The sequence below is a fragment of the Meleagris gallopavo genome, chromosome 5, assembly GCF_905368555.1.
Source record: "Meleagris gallopavo chromosome 5, MGAL_WU_HG_1.1, whole genome shotgun sequence".
NCBI lineage: Eukaryota > Metazoa > Chordata > Aves > Galliformes > Phasianidae > Meleagris > Meleagris gallopavo.
Genome location: NC_139408.1, coordinates 14,462,992 through 14,480,490, shown reverse-complemented (window position 1 = coordinate 14,480,490; position 17,499 = coordinate 14,462,992). Strand labels below are relative to the sequence as shown.

At 40.2% G+C, this 17,499-nt stretch overlaps 1 protein-coding gene across 1 annotated transcript in view; it reads left to right on the top strand.

The window, feature by feature from the left end:
* The window catches only part of MUC2 (mucin 2, oligomeric mucus/gel-forming), a 110,463-nt gene that overhangs the window by 15,713 nt on the left and 77,251 nt on the right, over nt 1-17,499 (top strand). Inside the window, exons 18-32 of the mRNA XM_085223834.1 lie at nt 286-395; nt 801-952; nt 1,393-1,531; nt 2,076-2,186; nt 2,515-2,694; nt 3,669-3,908; nt 5,020-5,176; nt 6,075-6,203; nt 7,932-8,079; nt 8,977-9,020; nt 9,470-9,667; nt 10,018-10,044; nt 10,396-10,890; nt 11,653-11,844; nt 12,907-13,512. Of these exons, the coding sequence (XP_085079960.1) occupies nt 286-395; nt 801-952; nt 1,393-1,531; nt 2,076-2,186; nt 2,515-2,694; nt 3,669-3,908; nt 5,020-5,176; nt 6,075-6,203; nt 7,932-8,079; nt 8,977-9,020; nt 9,470-9,667; nt 10,018-10,044; nt 10,396-10,890; nt 11,653-11,844; nt 12,907-13,512 (2,928 nt within the window). The remainder of the gene's footprint in view (nt 1-285; nt 396-800; nt 953-1,392; nt 1,532-2,075; nt 2,187-2,514; nt 2,695-3,668; nt 3,909-5,019; nt 5,177-6,074; nt 6,204-7,931; nt 8,080-8,976; nt 9,021-9,469; nt 9,668-10,017; nt 10,045-10,395; nt 10,891-11,652; nt 11,845-12,906; nt 13,513-17,499) is intronic.

Sequence of the window (17,499 nt, the reverse complement as noted above, 5' to 3'; positions counted from 1 at the left end):
AAAATACAGAGAAAAAAAACAACTAAAACAAATAACCCAAGCTCCTCAAACCCCAGATTGCACTTTCCTCTTGAATTCTCCATTTATTTGTTTTGCTTGTTCATTCTTTTCTCTTTCTGTGAAACAGTTGTGCATTTTCACTTTGTTCTGTCTTCACGAGGATAGACATTTCTTCTTTTTTCCATAAGGATAGATATTACTTACGATTTGTGTCTTGGTGACTACCACCCTTCACATTTGTTTTGGCTTCTCTTGATTCACCTAAATCAACAATGCACCTTTCAGGTATAACAGAATGTCCTTCAAACAAAACCTACTTTGATTGCAACGCATCCCCAGACTGGACTTCACGGACACCCGTGCAACTTCGCTGTGGTACTTCTCAAACTGATCTTGTATGTATTCAGTTATTCTCCATGCCACATTTTCTTTATTCAACACAGCATTTCAGAAAAAGCAATTGTAACTAGCAATTCTCATTTTCCTTTCTTTTCATCTTTTTTTTTCCCCTAATGATTTCAATCTGCTATCAGTATCACTGCAATTCCACTCTTCTTTACCTTCCTTTTTGTTTTTATTATGCTTACATGGGAGTTCAGTAGAGATGTACCACCAACTAAAACATGATTCAAATTTACAAACAAAAAATACCTTAAGAGCCTAGAAAGAATAACCTTATGAAGCAATTTGTCATGGGACTATTTGGTTATAAATGTTTTCTGTACCAAAATGAAGTGAAGAATTGAAAGAAAAATTTAGTGCTTATTCCTAAAGTACCAATTTTTCTTTATATTCCTTAGTATCAAAGTGAATGTGTCTCAGGCTGCGTGTGTCCTGAAGGTCTGTTTGATGATGGTAGAGGGGGCTGTGTTGTGGAAGAGGACTGCCCATGTATTCATAACAGCGACTGGTATAACCACGGACAGAGCATAACAGTGGACTGCAACACCTGGTATGCTGGTTTTCTATATTCTTTTCTAGAACATATTCCACATAGTAAATTAATAGTCATGCAGTGGTTATGGTGGCTGCAAGTATGAAGTCTTTATTTTCAGGCATATTTTTTTCTGCTTGAGGAAATACAGATTGTATGGAAAATATTAGGGTAACTAGCAACTTCAGCTTTCAGTAGGCATCTCTTATTAGGAAAGCATATTCAGTTTTTAGACATAATCACTAACCAATCTAAAATATGTCAGAGCCAGAGCTAAAGGTCGTGTTATAAACTTAAAATAGGCTAAACTATTGCTTTTGATACGTAAGACACTAAGTAAAACCAAAATGGATTGTGTTGTGCACATTATCATGAATCAGGTATCAGGTATGTTCTACAGTTTTCTAAGCAATATGCTGTTGGTGAGATCTGAAAGGTCAACTCTCACTCTCTTCTAGCACCTGCCAGAAAGGTATCTGGAGCTGCACTGAAAATGTGTGCTATGGGACTTGCATGATATATGGAAGTGGCCATTATATCACCTTTGATGGAAAATTCTATGACTTTGATGGAAGTTGTGAATATGTGGCTACTCAGGTAGTGCTCATCAGAACTGAAATGGAATCTTAGAGTGCTTTTCAATTGCCTTCAGGATCTATTTTCCTTTCTGATTTTGTTATTCTTTATTGACTGTTATCACTGTTCCTGAGATGATTGCAGATTATGCCAAGATAAATTCTGTATATTTAGCATAGTTGAGTTGTGACTCTTTTCTTCTTTTACAGTATTCATAAATTGCATGTAAAAGGACTAGTTTATAGTGAGAGTTAACAGTTTATCATCATAATCTGAAATAAGTAAAAAGTCTGAGTTTACAAAACAAAAATTTGAAGATACGTTCCTCATTTGATTTGTTGTACTGCTTGTTTCCCAGATTTTGTTATACATGAGACTTTGCATACTAAATACATGCAGAGATGTATGTATATCTGTTCGTGCATCTGTAAAAACATATGTATTTAGGTAGTAAAAATTTATACACTGTGGATATTCCTGTGTTTGTAATTATTATTATTAAATTGAAATAGAGTTGAAATATTCTACTCAATTTTTTTATGCTCATTTGTTCATTTATCCACAGGATTATTGTGGTGACAAAAATTCTGGTGGCTCATTCAGTATCATCACAGAGAATGTCCCTTGTGGAACTACAGGAGTCACCTGCTCAAAGGCCATTAAAATGTTTATAGGGGTGAGTAATGAGTATTCAGTGAGTATATATTCAAGTATTTCATAGAAAATAGTGCTCCAAATATATACAAAGATACAAAGGCAGCTATAATAAGTAAAGCTTAAAGACCCTGTCAAAATAATGTGTAAAGCTGTAGCTTCTCAGTTACTGAAGTCTGTTCAAGTCGTCTCAAACAAAGTGCTGCACTGCTTTCTGTCATTCTGGAAAAAATCACCCAACAGACTCTGAGCCCTTAGTTTCAGTCTGAGCTGTACCCTTATGAGAATTTAATTATTTTTTTCATCATAGAAGTTAGTGTTATTCTTTTTCTCATCTTTTTACCATTTAGAAAACTGAACTAAAGTTGGAGAACAAGGATTATAAAGAAATTCAGCGAGATGTTGGTGATGATGTGTATTACCAGAACAAGACAGTAGGTCTCTACCTTGTTATTGAAGCTAGCAATGGTGTGATGCTTATCTGGGATAAGAAGACCACTGTTTTCATCAAACTGACTCCTGACTATAAAGTAAGTTAGAATCTCTCTGTCTTTTTCTGAGACAGAAGTGTGTGTGAGAAAAAGAAACATAGATAGTCTTCTTTACTGACTGTGAATTTAATCCTACATCTCTGCACCTTGATGATTAGCTGATGTTCCTAACACATCTTGATGGAGTTGTACTAGAGTTTCTTACGTGAGAGAAGATGAATAGCATATGATTGCTTTAAAGCTGAGTGTCTAAGACCTTCTGAGGTTGTGAATAACAACAGCCAAGCACTCAGAGTAATTCATGGGGTTCTGAATTGGCTGTGTATGCACTCAGAAACCTGTATAGAATCTGAGCCCCGAGTTAAAAACAGACTTCCTGTGCAATGTCTGGAGATGGGTCAGATTTCTGAAAATCAGCATGCTGAATTATGGAGTACTATGTTCATTGTGCTAAATGAGGAGGTGCAGAGTTTCATAACAGGATCAGGCTCTTCCTTCAGAAAATTGGTGTGCCTTTATTAGCACTACCGAAAATTTACTACTGCAGATAGGTTGCTAAATTCTTTCTTTCAAGAAAAGTCAGTGCCTCCTTTTTTGTTTTTGTGGATAAAGAAGTGATGCAAGTTACATAATGAAATTATCTCAGGTTTCTGTTAATAATATTTATGTTATAATTGAGAATAATGGAAAATAAAGGAAAATAAAATCATTCTTCTCCGCTGAAAGAAGCTTAGTCACTCTTCAGTCTTATAAGTGGAATGAAGGGACAGAAATACAGTAGGTACAATTGGTTTTAAAGAAGGGCAGCTGAGTAGTTTGCTGGGTACACAGTCAAATGAAAGTTTAATTTCTATATAAATTATTTACAAGTAAAGATGAAAATGTATCATTTACAGGGAGAGTCTGTTGTACTTTTTAATGTGAATGTTGTTTTCCAACTTTATATGATAGAGTCTGTTTCTCACTTCCATGTTATATTTAATAGCCATGGGTATTGTGATTTCCTTTTGCAGGGGAAAGTGTGTGGTCTGTGTGGCAACTTTGATGGTAAGTCCAACAATGACTTTACAAGCAGGAGTGGGCTACAAGAGACAAGTGCTTTGGAGTTTGGGAATTCCTGGAAGCAGTCATCTGTGTGCCCTGATGTCACAGAAGAGATTAAACCCTGTGATCTGAAACCACATCGCAAGCCCTGGGCAGAGAAAGAATGCAGCCTTATCCTGAGTGAAATCTTTAAAATTTGTCATTCCAAGGTTTGTAGATGGCAGTAAGTGAAGGGATAGCACAGTGCCTTTCTGTTACTGCAGGAATATGAATGAAGAAATAGTTAAGCAGACATATCTTCAGCTAAGTCTTCAGTATAGCTAGAAGTGTCAGCACATTTCAGCTAGCCTTTATCAGAGTAGTTTGAGTATCTGTTACAACTTCATCAGCAGAGGTGCCAGCCTCAGCTCTAAGACCTCATATTTATCACCACTTTTTTGCTGCTACTGCAGTGCAGGTTAGCTTCGTAAATCTAGCTTGAATAGGTATCTGCTGCAGTTGTACCATTTCTTGTAGAGAAAATGTCACAGCTATAAGTTCTGAGAGGTCCTGCAGTCATCAGACCCATCTTCTGGCAGAACCACATACAGTACTGAAAATGTGACTGCTGAAGAGACTACTGCTCCTGTTAATATTCAAACTTCAGAAGTGATTTACATGGAAATCACTGACTGTGCAGTTCAAACAAGCTTAACTTAGTACTATGCTATAAATTGTCATAGCATTGTCTCTATTTCTTGTCTCTCTTCTAGGTATACCAGTATTAACAATTTGTTTTTATTTCATGTGTTTCATGGTGGAAAAGTCACAAAGAAATAAGATTTTCACTGACTTAATATGTGTTTCTGTATTGATTTCTTCAGGACCTAAAATCCAATCCAAATTTCTCCTTTTCTGATCCCAAGCAAAAATGTTGCAATGTTTTCCTAATGTGTGACTGGATGAACTCCAAAAACTGGCAAGCACAAAATTATTTGCTTTGTGTTTGCTATGAAATGCAGCATTTCTGAGACAAGTGTCTAGCAGAGCTTGCTGGAAGACTAAGTCTTGACTTGCATTCATCCAACTGATATTGAGAGCAGTATGGAACTTTGCTAGAAGATATGGGCATTTAAAAAAGATTTTTTTTTAATCTTAACAATTTATGAAGGTGTTATATAACTTCATACTAAATACATGAAGCAATTTCTAGCCTATACTGTTCAGTAGTTCTTAGAAACGTTCTCATTCCTGTCCAGCTCAGTTCCTATTATCTCAAGAAATGTCTCGGGCTTATTTTAGTTTGGAGATGAACTGTGGCATCATTTCTTTTTCCAATAGGTGAACCCATCTCCTTTCTATGATGCTTGTGTTCATGATGCCTGCTCTTGTGACAGCGGTGGAGATTGTGATTGCTTCTGTTCTGCTGTTGCTGCATATGCACAAGAATGTACCAAAGCTCAGGCCTGTGTTTTCTGGAGAAGTCCTGATATATGCCGTGAGTAACAGCTAAACACAACTGTATCTTTCTGTCTGCTGTCAGGGACCCTATTAAATAAATCATGAATACTGCAGGGCTGTGCTTGCCCTTGTGACTTATTTTCACAGCATTTTAGGGAACAGACAGAATTAGTAAATTTTTTATAGCAGTTATATTTTATTTTTGAAGGGTGGTGATTTTAGAAGTTTTAAGGTCCTTTTGCTTTGCTTGATAATTGGTGAACTGCAGCTCCTGTTGTCTTTCTTCCGTTTGCACAAATGATTCAGAATTGGCTTTTTTTTTTAAAGTATATGGAAGTATTCTTGTGTAGGTGAACCTAATCAGTATTGACTGTATTAAGAAATGTCCATTAATAGTGTATATACCAGAAATCATAAAATAATGTAAGACAATATTTAAATTGTATTTTTTGTCTCCTCCAAAAAAGTGTTCAAAACCAAATTCTGAGATTCTTAATGCCAGAAATGGCAATTCAATTGTAAAAAAATTATTCTGGTTCAAAATTAAGGCTAGTTTAAGTTTTCAAGTGTAAGAAATTGGTGATACAGAAAATTTCCTTCCTCTATCCATAGTCAACTAAGCTAAATTATTTTAATGTTGTATCCATAATATCTCATATGCTTGTTCCTGACCTGCTGGAGGTTACTCAGTCCATGTCATACAGCAAGGTAGAGCTACTTTGAATATATATACTGCAAGAGATTTTATGAATTTGCTAGTAGATAGGGGAAAAAAGCTTAAGTGTAATAGAAGGAAGTCTATCTACAAGTCCTGTACCTCAAGATTATTTTGCAAGCTTGACTTGTGGTTTAATTTAGCTTTTACACTCAAACATCTGGGCTGAGCTTCATTGTAACAACTGTATTTTTAATCAGCTTTCCTTTTTTCTTATCAGCAATATTTTGTGACTACTATAACCCTCGTAATGAGTGTGAATGGCACTATGAACCTTGTGGCAGCAATGTCATGACCTGCAGAATGATTTATAATGTCAGCACCAACTTCTCAGTTCCATACCTGGAAGGTAATAAATTCCTTGCTGTTGCAGTCTTCTATTTCATAAAACTTTGTCAAAATGTCTTTATCAACTGTGGATTAGCCATTTAACTAGACAAGATATACTTTATTCTGTTTTATTGAATTTGTGTCTCCAGTCATAAATAAATTTTCATATAATTTAATCTATTACTTATTAACCCCAGTGGGTGATAGCTACATTGCTAACAACCCTAAAATTAAGTCTCTGATTAGATAATATCCTGAAACATAGGATTATTACACCACTACACCATTTTTAACCATATCTAAGAGCTTTTCAAGATATGGAAAGCTTTTTACATGATAAAGAAATAAATTACTGGTGGTTGTTTTTTTTTTAAATCTTAACATTATTTGTATGCTTGATAACTGGAAAAGAATTTTGTGTTATGGGAACTACAGCAGTCCAAGAATATGACTGAGATTACAAGTATCTTCTATTTTACTAAATGATAAACTTGGATAAATCAGGCATATTTTTGTCCTTCCCAGAAGTTTGGCTTTGTGATTTTAATCCTTGAACTGATGGTAAGTTTTAATAAGAAGCAGGAACAAAAGTGTATTTGCATGAGCAATGCAGTGAAGACTGACAGATAATTTACAACTTGCAGATGGAATTTATTTCACTGGTTGAAGGGATGGAAAAATGCAGATAATTTTTATGTCTGTGGTAGAGATGCATAGTCTACTGATGACACATAAATAAGTTCTAGTGTTCCAACAAATATTGTGAAAACTTCATTATTGAATGTTCGTTATTGAATGCATATCCGTCTTTTTCACAAAGGGATTGTTGATATGGTGATCACATTTTAATATCTGTAGAAAAATTGGTATGTTTGTGTTCTGATTTAACCTGACAGGCAGCTCAACTATACAGTTGTTCATTCACTGCACTCTGGAAGAGAGAACCGAGGAAAAAAAGTGGAACTTGTTGATTGAGATAAAAACCTTTTACTAAGACAAAACGGGAAGAGAAATAATAGTGATGATAACGTGTGTATGTGTGTGTGTATTTACAAAATGAGTGATGCACAGTGCAGTTTTTCACTACCCACTGACCCATACCCAGCCAGTCCCTGAGCAGTGGCAGCCCTGCCCTGGCCAAATCCCCTCATTTGTATGATGTATTCAGATGAGTTCGTATGGTATGGAATATCCCTTTGGCCAGTCCAGGTCATATGCCCTGGACCTCTTCCCTCCCAGCTTCTTGTGCATCTCTGCCACTTCACTGGCAGGACAGTAGATGAGGCTTCAACAGCCTTGGCTCTGTTCAGCACTGCTGAGCAACAATTAAAACAGCAGTTTATTATCAACATTTTTTTTCTCCTAAAGGCAAAACTAGCATCATATTATACACTGTGAAGTAAATCTACTCTGTCCCAGCTGAAACCAGGACAGTTTTTTTTGTGTGTGTTAAAATTACTAGTTTCCCATAGATCATAAAGGTTGCTGCAGTATTTTGAACTAAGGAAAAATATTTATTGGTTTTCATGAGTAAATTCTTATTTAGTTCTCTCAGTATTATCAATGAGGGTTGCTTAAGCCTTTTGAAGAGGCTAAGTGTCCAAGGATTGGTTTTGATTCGGAATTTTTGATCTCTTTAACTATTCCTGATTCAGTGAGAATCATTTACTTTCAGAGGATATCCTGTTATTTAGTTAACTCATCATACTTTTCTTCACTTGTATTCTGTGCTACTTGCCATCAACAGGTTGCTACCCCAGATGCCCTCATGAAAAGCCCATTTATAATGAAGAGACAAAAGAATGTGTGGCTGCAGATGAATGCTGGTGTTACCACAACGGTAATCCTGTTATCATTGGTGGAGAAATACCAACAGAAGAGAACTGTACAAAATGGTATGTAAAAATGCAAGTATTTCAGGAAATAATTTGTGTACACTGAGCCCTTCATTTACTTTATTGAGTCTCAAGCATGTTTTTTAGTAAGTAGAGATGAAACTTATATATTCTATACAATCTATACAAATATATTTTATAGCATATAATATATTCTATATTATATATACAAATCAGAGGAACAATGACATATATTCTAGATGAGACAATCTCAAGAACTTCCACTTCCACTACATACAAGTTCAAAATTTTTCATCTATAGTTTTACAGATCCATAATAATCCATATTTCAAAATGGTTGTGTCTTTCTGATAGGTTTGTTAGTAGAATCATTAAATATACTCTTGAAAGTGTCATAAATGATACAATGGCAGAAAGCCTAATTGTGTCTCTGGAACAGTCTTTAGATTCTCGTGGCTTTTTGGAAAGAGGGGGGCTTCTCTGCCCTGTATTCTCGTTTAAGACAAAGATTTCAAAGTCACAGTGGTCTGAAATAATCTGTATTATCCCTGAAGGAGGTAACTGACTCCTAATTGTTCATTCCCAGAACCTTACTAATGGTGGAATTGACATTTATGAATCCACATCGTGATCAGAGACAAAAATAAATAAATCAATCAAACACAACTACTCATAAGAGCAGCTGTTACTACTGCGGTATTGCAACTTGCAATACAAAACAACTCATGATAGGTTAAGATGTTGCACTTAAGGAATATAAATGATGACTTAGTTTGAATGAAGTAATGATAGGCAATATTAGAAGATGTTACAATCAGAAACATACCCAGCAGTATAAATGAAGATCAAGTGACAAAATTTTACATTTCTGTGCTCTTGGCTCTGCTGGCCATTAAACATCTATAACATTTTAACTTTTGAAATTTTTGCTCTTAGTATCTGTCGCCCCTCAGGATCCATTGAGTGTACACCAATTCCAGGTAAATAATGTTTTTAGTTTTTTTTAATTAAGAAAGTGGAGAAGGGTGGATTGTGGAGGAACCTGGAACCACTATATCTATCTCTACAAAGGCTTTCTGGAAAAGAAATTTTGACAGCAATTTTGTTGAACAAAACTTCTAGTACTAGCTAGTACTTCTTGTTCAATCTTTTAATCACACACTGTATTTCTTCTTCCTATGTCTCATATCCAAACTTGTGGATTTCACTACAGAGTTTACAAGATAAATTAATGTGATGCTAGATTTAAGCTCCAAGTATAGCACTCAAAGGAGCATGCATGATACAATATTTGTATCTTTGGCAAATCCTCAAGTCCTTTTTTTTTTTTTTTTTTTCCTTTGTCTTCTACTTCTGTTTTGCTTTTTTTGTCTTCTCCAAATAGTCGTGGTAGAGAGAGAACATGCATGCTGAACTCTTTCTTTTGCAGGTTGTCCTTGTGTTATCAATGGAACAAGTTATGATGTAGGAGAAACTGTTGCAACAGTAAAGGATGGCGACATATGCACAATATATGTTTGTGCAGAAAATGGATCTGTAATTCTTGGAGGTTCTTATCCTTGTCCATTAACTACCTCACCTTCAACCATTACAACCTCTCCTGGTACAAATACTATTACTACCATAGGTAAGTTTTCAAGAGAGATGCACATTTAAAAATACTTAAGGAAAATACTTTAAAGATTGAATGTACAAGTGTGCAGACTTATCACAGTTGACAAAGATTGAGTGATACTTGCAAATAATTTTGTTGCATTTCACTGAGGAAGATTTTAATGCCTTGAGTTTATTTACCCCTCATGGAAGAAATTGTGACTATAAATGTATGGGATTCTATCTTTTGAGTATTCTGTGGAGATAATAGAAATTGTCTCAGCAGGCACAGCAAAAATTGTAATTAGGATGTTTAAAACTAATTTTACATGTTTTTCTGAAACTTGCAGATGATGGAGTAATTTTTTTTCTTTTCTATTTCAGTTACCACAAGTCCTCCAGTATCTACAAGTAAGTTTTAAATATAAAAACTAGTTGACCGTAAGATGTCAAATGATGAGTAAATTAAAGGTGGCCACTACTGAAAAACATTTTCAAAATAAACCAAAAAAATACTTTAAAAACCTGAAATTGCAAAAATTTGAGATGTATAAAGAGGCTTCAGATTGGTGATTCTATTTTGATACAAAGCTTCTTGTTGAAGAAACCAGTCATATTTAACCAATTTTAGAATTCTTTTCTCTTGCAAAAATGGCAAATTGAAATGCATTATTTTAGTCATTAATGCAGCTGAATACAAAATTAACCTTCTCAGAATGTTTTCTGTGAGCTCTGACACTGAACCTATGTTTTTTCTTGCAGCTCCATGCCTTGGATTAATCTGTGATTGGTCTGAATGGTTTGATGTTAGTAACCCTGAAGAAGATGGTGGTGACTATGAAACCTATGAAGAAATAAGAAAAGAACATGGAAACAAAATATGTGCAGCTCCTGAAAATATTGAATGCAGGGCTAAAGACAGTCCTGATAAAACCTTAGAGGAACTTGGCCAAAAAGTGGAATGTAATGTTACATATGGACTCATCTGTAAAAATGAGGAGCAAGATGCAAGTATCTGGCATCTTTGCTATAATTATGAAATCAGGGTAAACTGTTGTGAGTGGCATGAATTTCCTTGTGAGACTGCAAGTACACCGAGTTCAATACCAACTGCATCTTCAGTCACCACTGGAACAACTGTGCCCACTACTACAATCCGGCAGTCAACGACAATTACCACCATACCAACACCCACTGCAACTACCACAAGCCAACCCACACCTTCAGTAACCACACCAATAACTTCAGCCTCCACAGGTATTTAGCAGACCAATTTTCTCTTTCCTTACCTTGCCATAAGATAAATAATGAACTGTCAGCTACTTAAAGCAGATATTGAGCAAGCACTTTGCTGATTTTGAGCTCTGTCCCTTTCCTGGAGAGAACATTCTCACAAAGATATGTGTGAAATTAGAGTAGGCCTTGATTTGGTATATCACCATTTTAGGTATTGTCTGTGGCTGTAGATCTAGAAAGAAAGGATTCCCTTGCAGCCTTTGTGAAATGGTTTCACCCTTCAAAAAGCCACTTGCTGTGGACCTCTCCCTCAGGCTGCCATTGCACTATGGAGAGGTGACATAAGCTTTAGATAAAAATGTATTCCTGTGCATATTTCATTCCTTGACCACAGCTTCTCCTCCCAGTTCTTACTCTCCGAGACAGCAAGGTGTTATGAGTGATAAGGCTGAGACGGGAAGAACCATAAGGCTTTTTTTCTCCATCTTATCCACTGGTGGGGGATTTTTCATTTAGAGAATCCCAGCAAGGCAATGCAACAAACCTCTTCAGTAGAAAAGGGGGTGTCTTAACCATGTCTGTTCAGATTTGGCCCTAGTCTGCTTTCTGAAACTGGGAATGAAAGGTAAATAATACAGGTCTTTGCTGCAGAAAAACTGGGCTGATCCAGCTGTAAATTTGTGGCAGTTAACTCCTGTTGTGTCACACTCATACATATGCTTGCATCTTTACCTGTTTCTGTCAGTGTTGTTCATAATTATTCCTCTTGTTGATGTTTCCCAGTGTCAACAACTGCTCCCACACCAACTCCATCAGAGTCTCCAACCAGTACTGCCACCACGACACCCTTCAGCAGCAGCACCCAGGGAACTACTCCGACTGTTCCTGGCATATCCTCAACCACTCCGACAGTTACAAGCACACTCTCACCACCAATAGTAACTCAAACCCACTCTCCTCCACCTTCACTACCAGGTAATTAATTGCTCTGTATTGTCATATCTTGCCTTGGTATGGGAGAAATTGTCTATTGGCACCTTAATGTATGTCTTCACTGCAGTACTCTGAAGAAAACAGTTTATGCAGATTAAAAAAAAAAAGAATAAAGAAGTCTCCAGAACTATAAGGTACTGAGCTCTCCATTTAGCAGAGAGAGTGCACAACATGTTTCTGGATGTCAGTTCCTATTCCTTGATCATCCTGAGTGTAAGGATATTTTTTTCATGGTACTTCTGCCTACCTTACGCCAATACAGTGCTGATGGAAAGTCTTACTTTTGCTGCTTTTTGGGCTTTGTCCTTCAGCTGGAGAGAAAGAACGTACATAGGAAAACATATGGTGTGACATGGCTTGTTTTTTGTGGCAATGTCGTTTCGTTTCAGGTGCTGTTAGGTCATGACTTTATTCTGTTCCTTCTCTTGTGATTGATTTACAATTCATCTGCAGTTCTGGCTCTCCGAAGGCTGATTTTCCGTAGCAGGGTCTGGGGAAAGATTTCAGCCAATGGCACCAGTGAGACTCTGGGCAACAAGGTTCTGCCAGAGTTGCTCTCCAGCTTTCCCCATGCTGCTAGAAAGCAGCCCATGATTTTGGCTGCAGTGTGCATCAAGTGCCTACTTGCTTTGTTATTGTGATTCTTTCCTGAATTTGGATTTGCCCAAGTGAAATTTGTGAGAGTCCTTACTTGATTCTACTCAACTTCATATGGGAATTTCAACTTCATAGGGAAGTTTTTTTTGCACACAGTAAGCCCCAAACAGAACTTGCTATGTTTATGGGGAGGGGAGAAACACATAGCTCAACAGTGCCTGATGTTGTCCTGGTGTGTTCCATAAAGCAAAGAAAGGGAGACCTGACCACACTAATGAGCTTTATTGTGGCCAGGGTTGGCTGACTAGTGTAGGTGAGTAGCAGAGTTCAGGGTGCACCCTTGCGTGCAGTGGACACCCAGTGAACCACCAGTAACGGTGCTGGAATTAACACTGGCTGTCTCTGTCTCTAATGTTCCTGAATGTTACTCTTGTTAATGTCTCTCAGTGACAAATTGTGAATGCATCTGGACAGACTGGATTGATTTGAGTCAACCAAATAGATCTGATGTGAACAGTGGAGACTATGAAACCATTGACAAAATAAACAACTCCTCCTTGGTATGCGTGAAAGCTGAGAATATTTCATGCAGAGCGAAGGATTACCCTAACATTTCCCTTGAAGAGTTAGGACAGAAGGTTGAATGCAATGTAAACACAGGGCTTATCTGTAACAATAAGGATCAAGAAAACAACAGCAACATCTCATACTGCCATAACTATGAGGTCAGCATCTGCTGCACACCAAATAAACCAGAATGTCTACCAACACCGGAATTTACCACGGCAATCAGCACAACACTGTCACACTCAACCACTACAACCATAGTTTTCACTTCAACTGTGTCAAGCACAACTGCCCCACCAACAACAACCGGGTCTGCCCCCACTACCACCTCTGGCACAACGCTCTCCAGCAGCACCACCAGCAGCACCGTGAGCACCACGCCTGTTACTGTCACGACCTCATCCGGCCCGACTTCAGTCAGCACATCCACACCCACGCCAACACCCACTACCACCTCCCTAACAACTCTACCCACGACAATGGAAGGTAATATATCATCATTGCATTATTTTTTTTCTTGTAGGCTTTCCCAGCTGCAGTTTTGCTTAATTAACGTATACCCCACGCTAGTTCTCATGCTTTCTATTTTACTGTGAGAAGAATTTGTTTGATTTGGAGAGAAAGACCTGCAGATGTAGATGAATGGCATGGTAAGAAGAAATGCCGTAGAATGGTTTTCAAGTCATGGGAGGGGTGTCAAGTAGAGTTCGCTTACTTGTTCTAGGGCCACATAGCTTGGAAGCAAAGTAGTTGTGATGGGAACAGATTTCCTGCATTGGGAATGGTGATGTCTCCCCAAGTGCCTCTGCGAAATAGATTTGAGGCCCTGGAACCCGAGGGAGAGGTGTGTGCAGGTGTGGAGGGAGGCCCACCCGTAAGGGTGCCTCGGGGGAAGCGGTCACCCCCGCGTCTCAAGACTTCCTCCACCGGAAGGTGGTTGTCATAGGCGACCCCTGCTGCAAGGAACCGAAGGCCCTATATGCCAGCCCGACCCTACCCACAGAGAGGTGTGCTGCCTCCCTGGGGCACGGGTCAGGGACATTGCTAGGAGACTTCCCAGACTGATCTGCCCTTCTGACTGCTATCCACTATTGATAGTACAGGCTGGCAGTGAAGAAGTTGGTGAGAAAAGCCTGAAGGCTATCAAAGATGACTTCAGGGGACTGGGGCGGGTAGTTGAAGGAACAGGTGTGCAGGTGGTTATTACATCTGTACTTTCAGTGGCAGGAAGGGATACTGAGATGAGCCTTAAAAACCCATCTCTTAAACAAATGGCTTAGGAGTTGGTGCAAACACAGGAGTTTTGGTTTTTTTGATCACGGGGCAATTTACTCAGCGCCTGGCATGATGGCTGCAAATGGAAGCAGCCTGTCTCCACGGGGAAAGAGGGTTCTAGCTGAGAAACTGGCAGGATTTATTGACAGGTGTTTAAACTAGGTATGAAGGGGGAAGGGGACAAAATGAGGACCGCTGGGACTGAGGGGGCAGTTCGAGGCTCAAAACAGAACTTGATGGGTGGAGACAGTGGAGTTCAAAGGCTTGGAGAGGGGTGGGGGGATGCTTCTTCTCTTAAGTGCCTGTATACTAATGCGCGTAACATGGGAAATAAACAGGAAGAACTGGAGTTCTGTGTGTGGTCATGAGGTCATGATCTCATTGCGATCACGGAGACGTGGTAGGGCAGCTCGCATGACTGGAATGTTGTCATGGAGGGCTATGTGCTTTTTAGGAAAGATCGGCTGGCTAGGCGGGGTGGTGGAATTGCTCTTTATGTGAGAGAGCAGCTAGAATGTATTGAATTTCACTTGGGGGAGAGTGATATAGCAGTGGAGAGCTTATGGGTGAGAATCAAGGGGCAGGCTGGTAAGGGTGACACTGTTGTGGGTGTGTACTACAGGCCCTCTGATCAGGATGAGGAGGTTGATGAGGCCTTCCATAAGCAACTGGATGTAGTGTCACATTCCCAGGCACTGGTGCTTATGGGGGACTTCAATTATCCAGATATTTGCTGGACGACCAACATGGCCAGGCAGGCACAGTCCAGACGGTTCTTGCAATGTGTTGACGACAACTTTCTGATGCAGGTGGTGGAGGAACCGATGCGGGGAGGGGTGTTACTGGACCTTATTCTCACCAACAGGGATGAACTTGTTAAGGAAGTAAAGGCTGGGGGCAGCTTGGATTGTAGTGATCATGAGATGGGGGAGTTCAAGATCCTGAGTGGAAGAAGCAAAGCAATAAGTAGGATTGCTACCCTGGACTTTAGGAGAGCCAACTTTGATCTCTTCCGGGACCTACTTGGAGCTATCCCGTGGGCTTGGGTGTTAGAAGGTAAGGGGGCCTCCGAAAGCTGGTCAGCATTTAAACAGCTCTTCTTCCAAGCTCAGGATTGGTGCGTCTCTGTGAGCAAGAAATTGGGAAAAGGTGGCAGGAGACCTGTGTGGATGAGCAAGGAGCTCATGCGCAAGCACAAAGGAAAGAAGGTCCATGAAATGTGGAAAAAGGATCTGACCACTTAGGAAGGATATAGGAATGTAGTCAGTGCAGGGATGCAACGAGGAAGGCTAAGGCCTGCCTGGAATTGAATCTGGCTAAAGTGATAAAGGATAATAAAAAAGGCTTCTTCAAGTATGTTAACAGCAAAAAGAAAACTAGAGAGAATGTGGGCCCCTTACTAAGTGAGGAGGGAGTTCTGGTAACGGGGGATGCTGAGAAGGCAGAGATACTGAATGCCTTCTTTAGTTCTGTCTTCAGTGAAAAGGCTTTCCCTCAGGTTTCCCATACCCTGGAGGTTAGCAAGAGGGTCTGGGGAATGGGAGACTTCCCTTTAGTCAGGAAAGAGGACGTGCGTGAGCGCCTAGGCAGCACTAAGGTCCACAAGTCCATGGGACCTGATGGGGTGCATCCATGTATGCTGAGGTAGCTGGCGGAGGTCATTGCCGAACCGCTCTCCATCATTTTTGAGAGGTCTTGGATAACTGGGGAGGTCCCTGAAGACTGGAGGATAGCCAATGTCACTCCGGTCTTCAAAAAGGGCAAGAAGGAAGACCCGGGCAATTATAGGCCTGTCAGCCTCACCTCTGTCCCTGGAAAGGTGATGGAACAGCTTGTGCTGGATACCATCTCCAGACAACTGGGAGAGAAGGAGGGTATCAGGAGTAGTCAGCATGGGTTCACCAAGGGGAGGTCGTGCTCGACCAACCTGGTGGCCTTCTATGATGTTGTCACATGCTGGGTGGATGGGGGAAGAGCGGTAGATGTAGTCTACCTTGATTTTAGAAAGGCATTTGATACTGTCTCCCATGACATCCTTATAACAACGCTGAGGAATTGTGGGATAGATGAGTGGACAGTGAGATGGGTTGAGAACTGGCTGACTGGCAGAGCACAGAGGATCGTCGTTGGTGGTGCAGAGTCTGGCTGGAGACCTGTAACCAGTGGTGTCCCCCAGGGGTCTGTGCTGGGTCCAGTCTTGTTCAACATCTTCATCAATGACCTTGATGAGGGGATAGTGGCCACCTTCAGCAAGTTTGCTGATGATACGAAGTTGGGAGGATTGGCTGACACGCCTGAAGGCTGTGCTGCCGTTCAGCGAGACCTGGACAGGCTGGAGAGCTGGGCAGTAAGAAACTGGATGAGGTTCAACAAAAGCAAGTGTAAAGTCTTACACCTAGGGAGGAATAATTGCATGCACCAATACAGGCTGGGGGATGAACTGCTGGAGAGGAGCTCTGCAGAGAGGGACCTGGGTGTCCTGGTGGACGACAGGTTGGCCATGAGCCAGCAGTGTGCCCTCGTGGCCAAAAAGGCCAATGGCATTCTGGGGTGCATTAAGAAGAGCGTGTCCAGCAGGTTGAGGGAGGTGATCCTCCCCCTCTACTCTGCCCTGGTAAGGCCTCATCTGGAGTACTGTGTCCAGTTCTGGGCTCCCCAGTACAAAAAAGACAGGGATCTCTTGGAAAGAGTCCAGCGGAGGGCCACAAAGATGGTGAAGGGTCTGGAGCATCTCCCCTATGAAGAAAGGCTAAGTGAACTGGGTCTATTTAGCCTTGAGAAAAGACGACTGAGAGGGGACCTGATCCAGGTTTATAAATATCTGAGGTGTGGCAGCCATAGTGGTGAGGCCAGTCTCTTTTCAATGGTACGTGGAGACAGGACGAGGGGAAACGGACATAAGCTGCAGCATAGGAAGTTTTGCACGAATGTGCGTAAGAACTTCTTCACGGTGAGGGTGATGGAACACTGGAACAGGCTGCCCAGGGGGGTTGTGGAGTCTCCTTCTCTGGAGATATTCAAGTCTCGCCTGGACGCCTACCTGTGCGACCTGGTGTAGGGAACCTGCTTTGGCAGGGGGGTTGGTCTTGATGATCTCTAGAGGTCCCTTCCAACCCCTACAATTCTGTGATTCTGTGAATAGAATGTGACAGCAATAGTGAAGTAGGAATGAAGCCTAAGGATGATCGGAGTGCATTC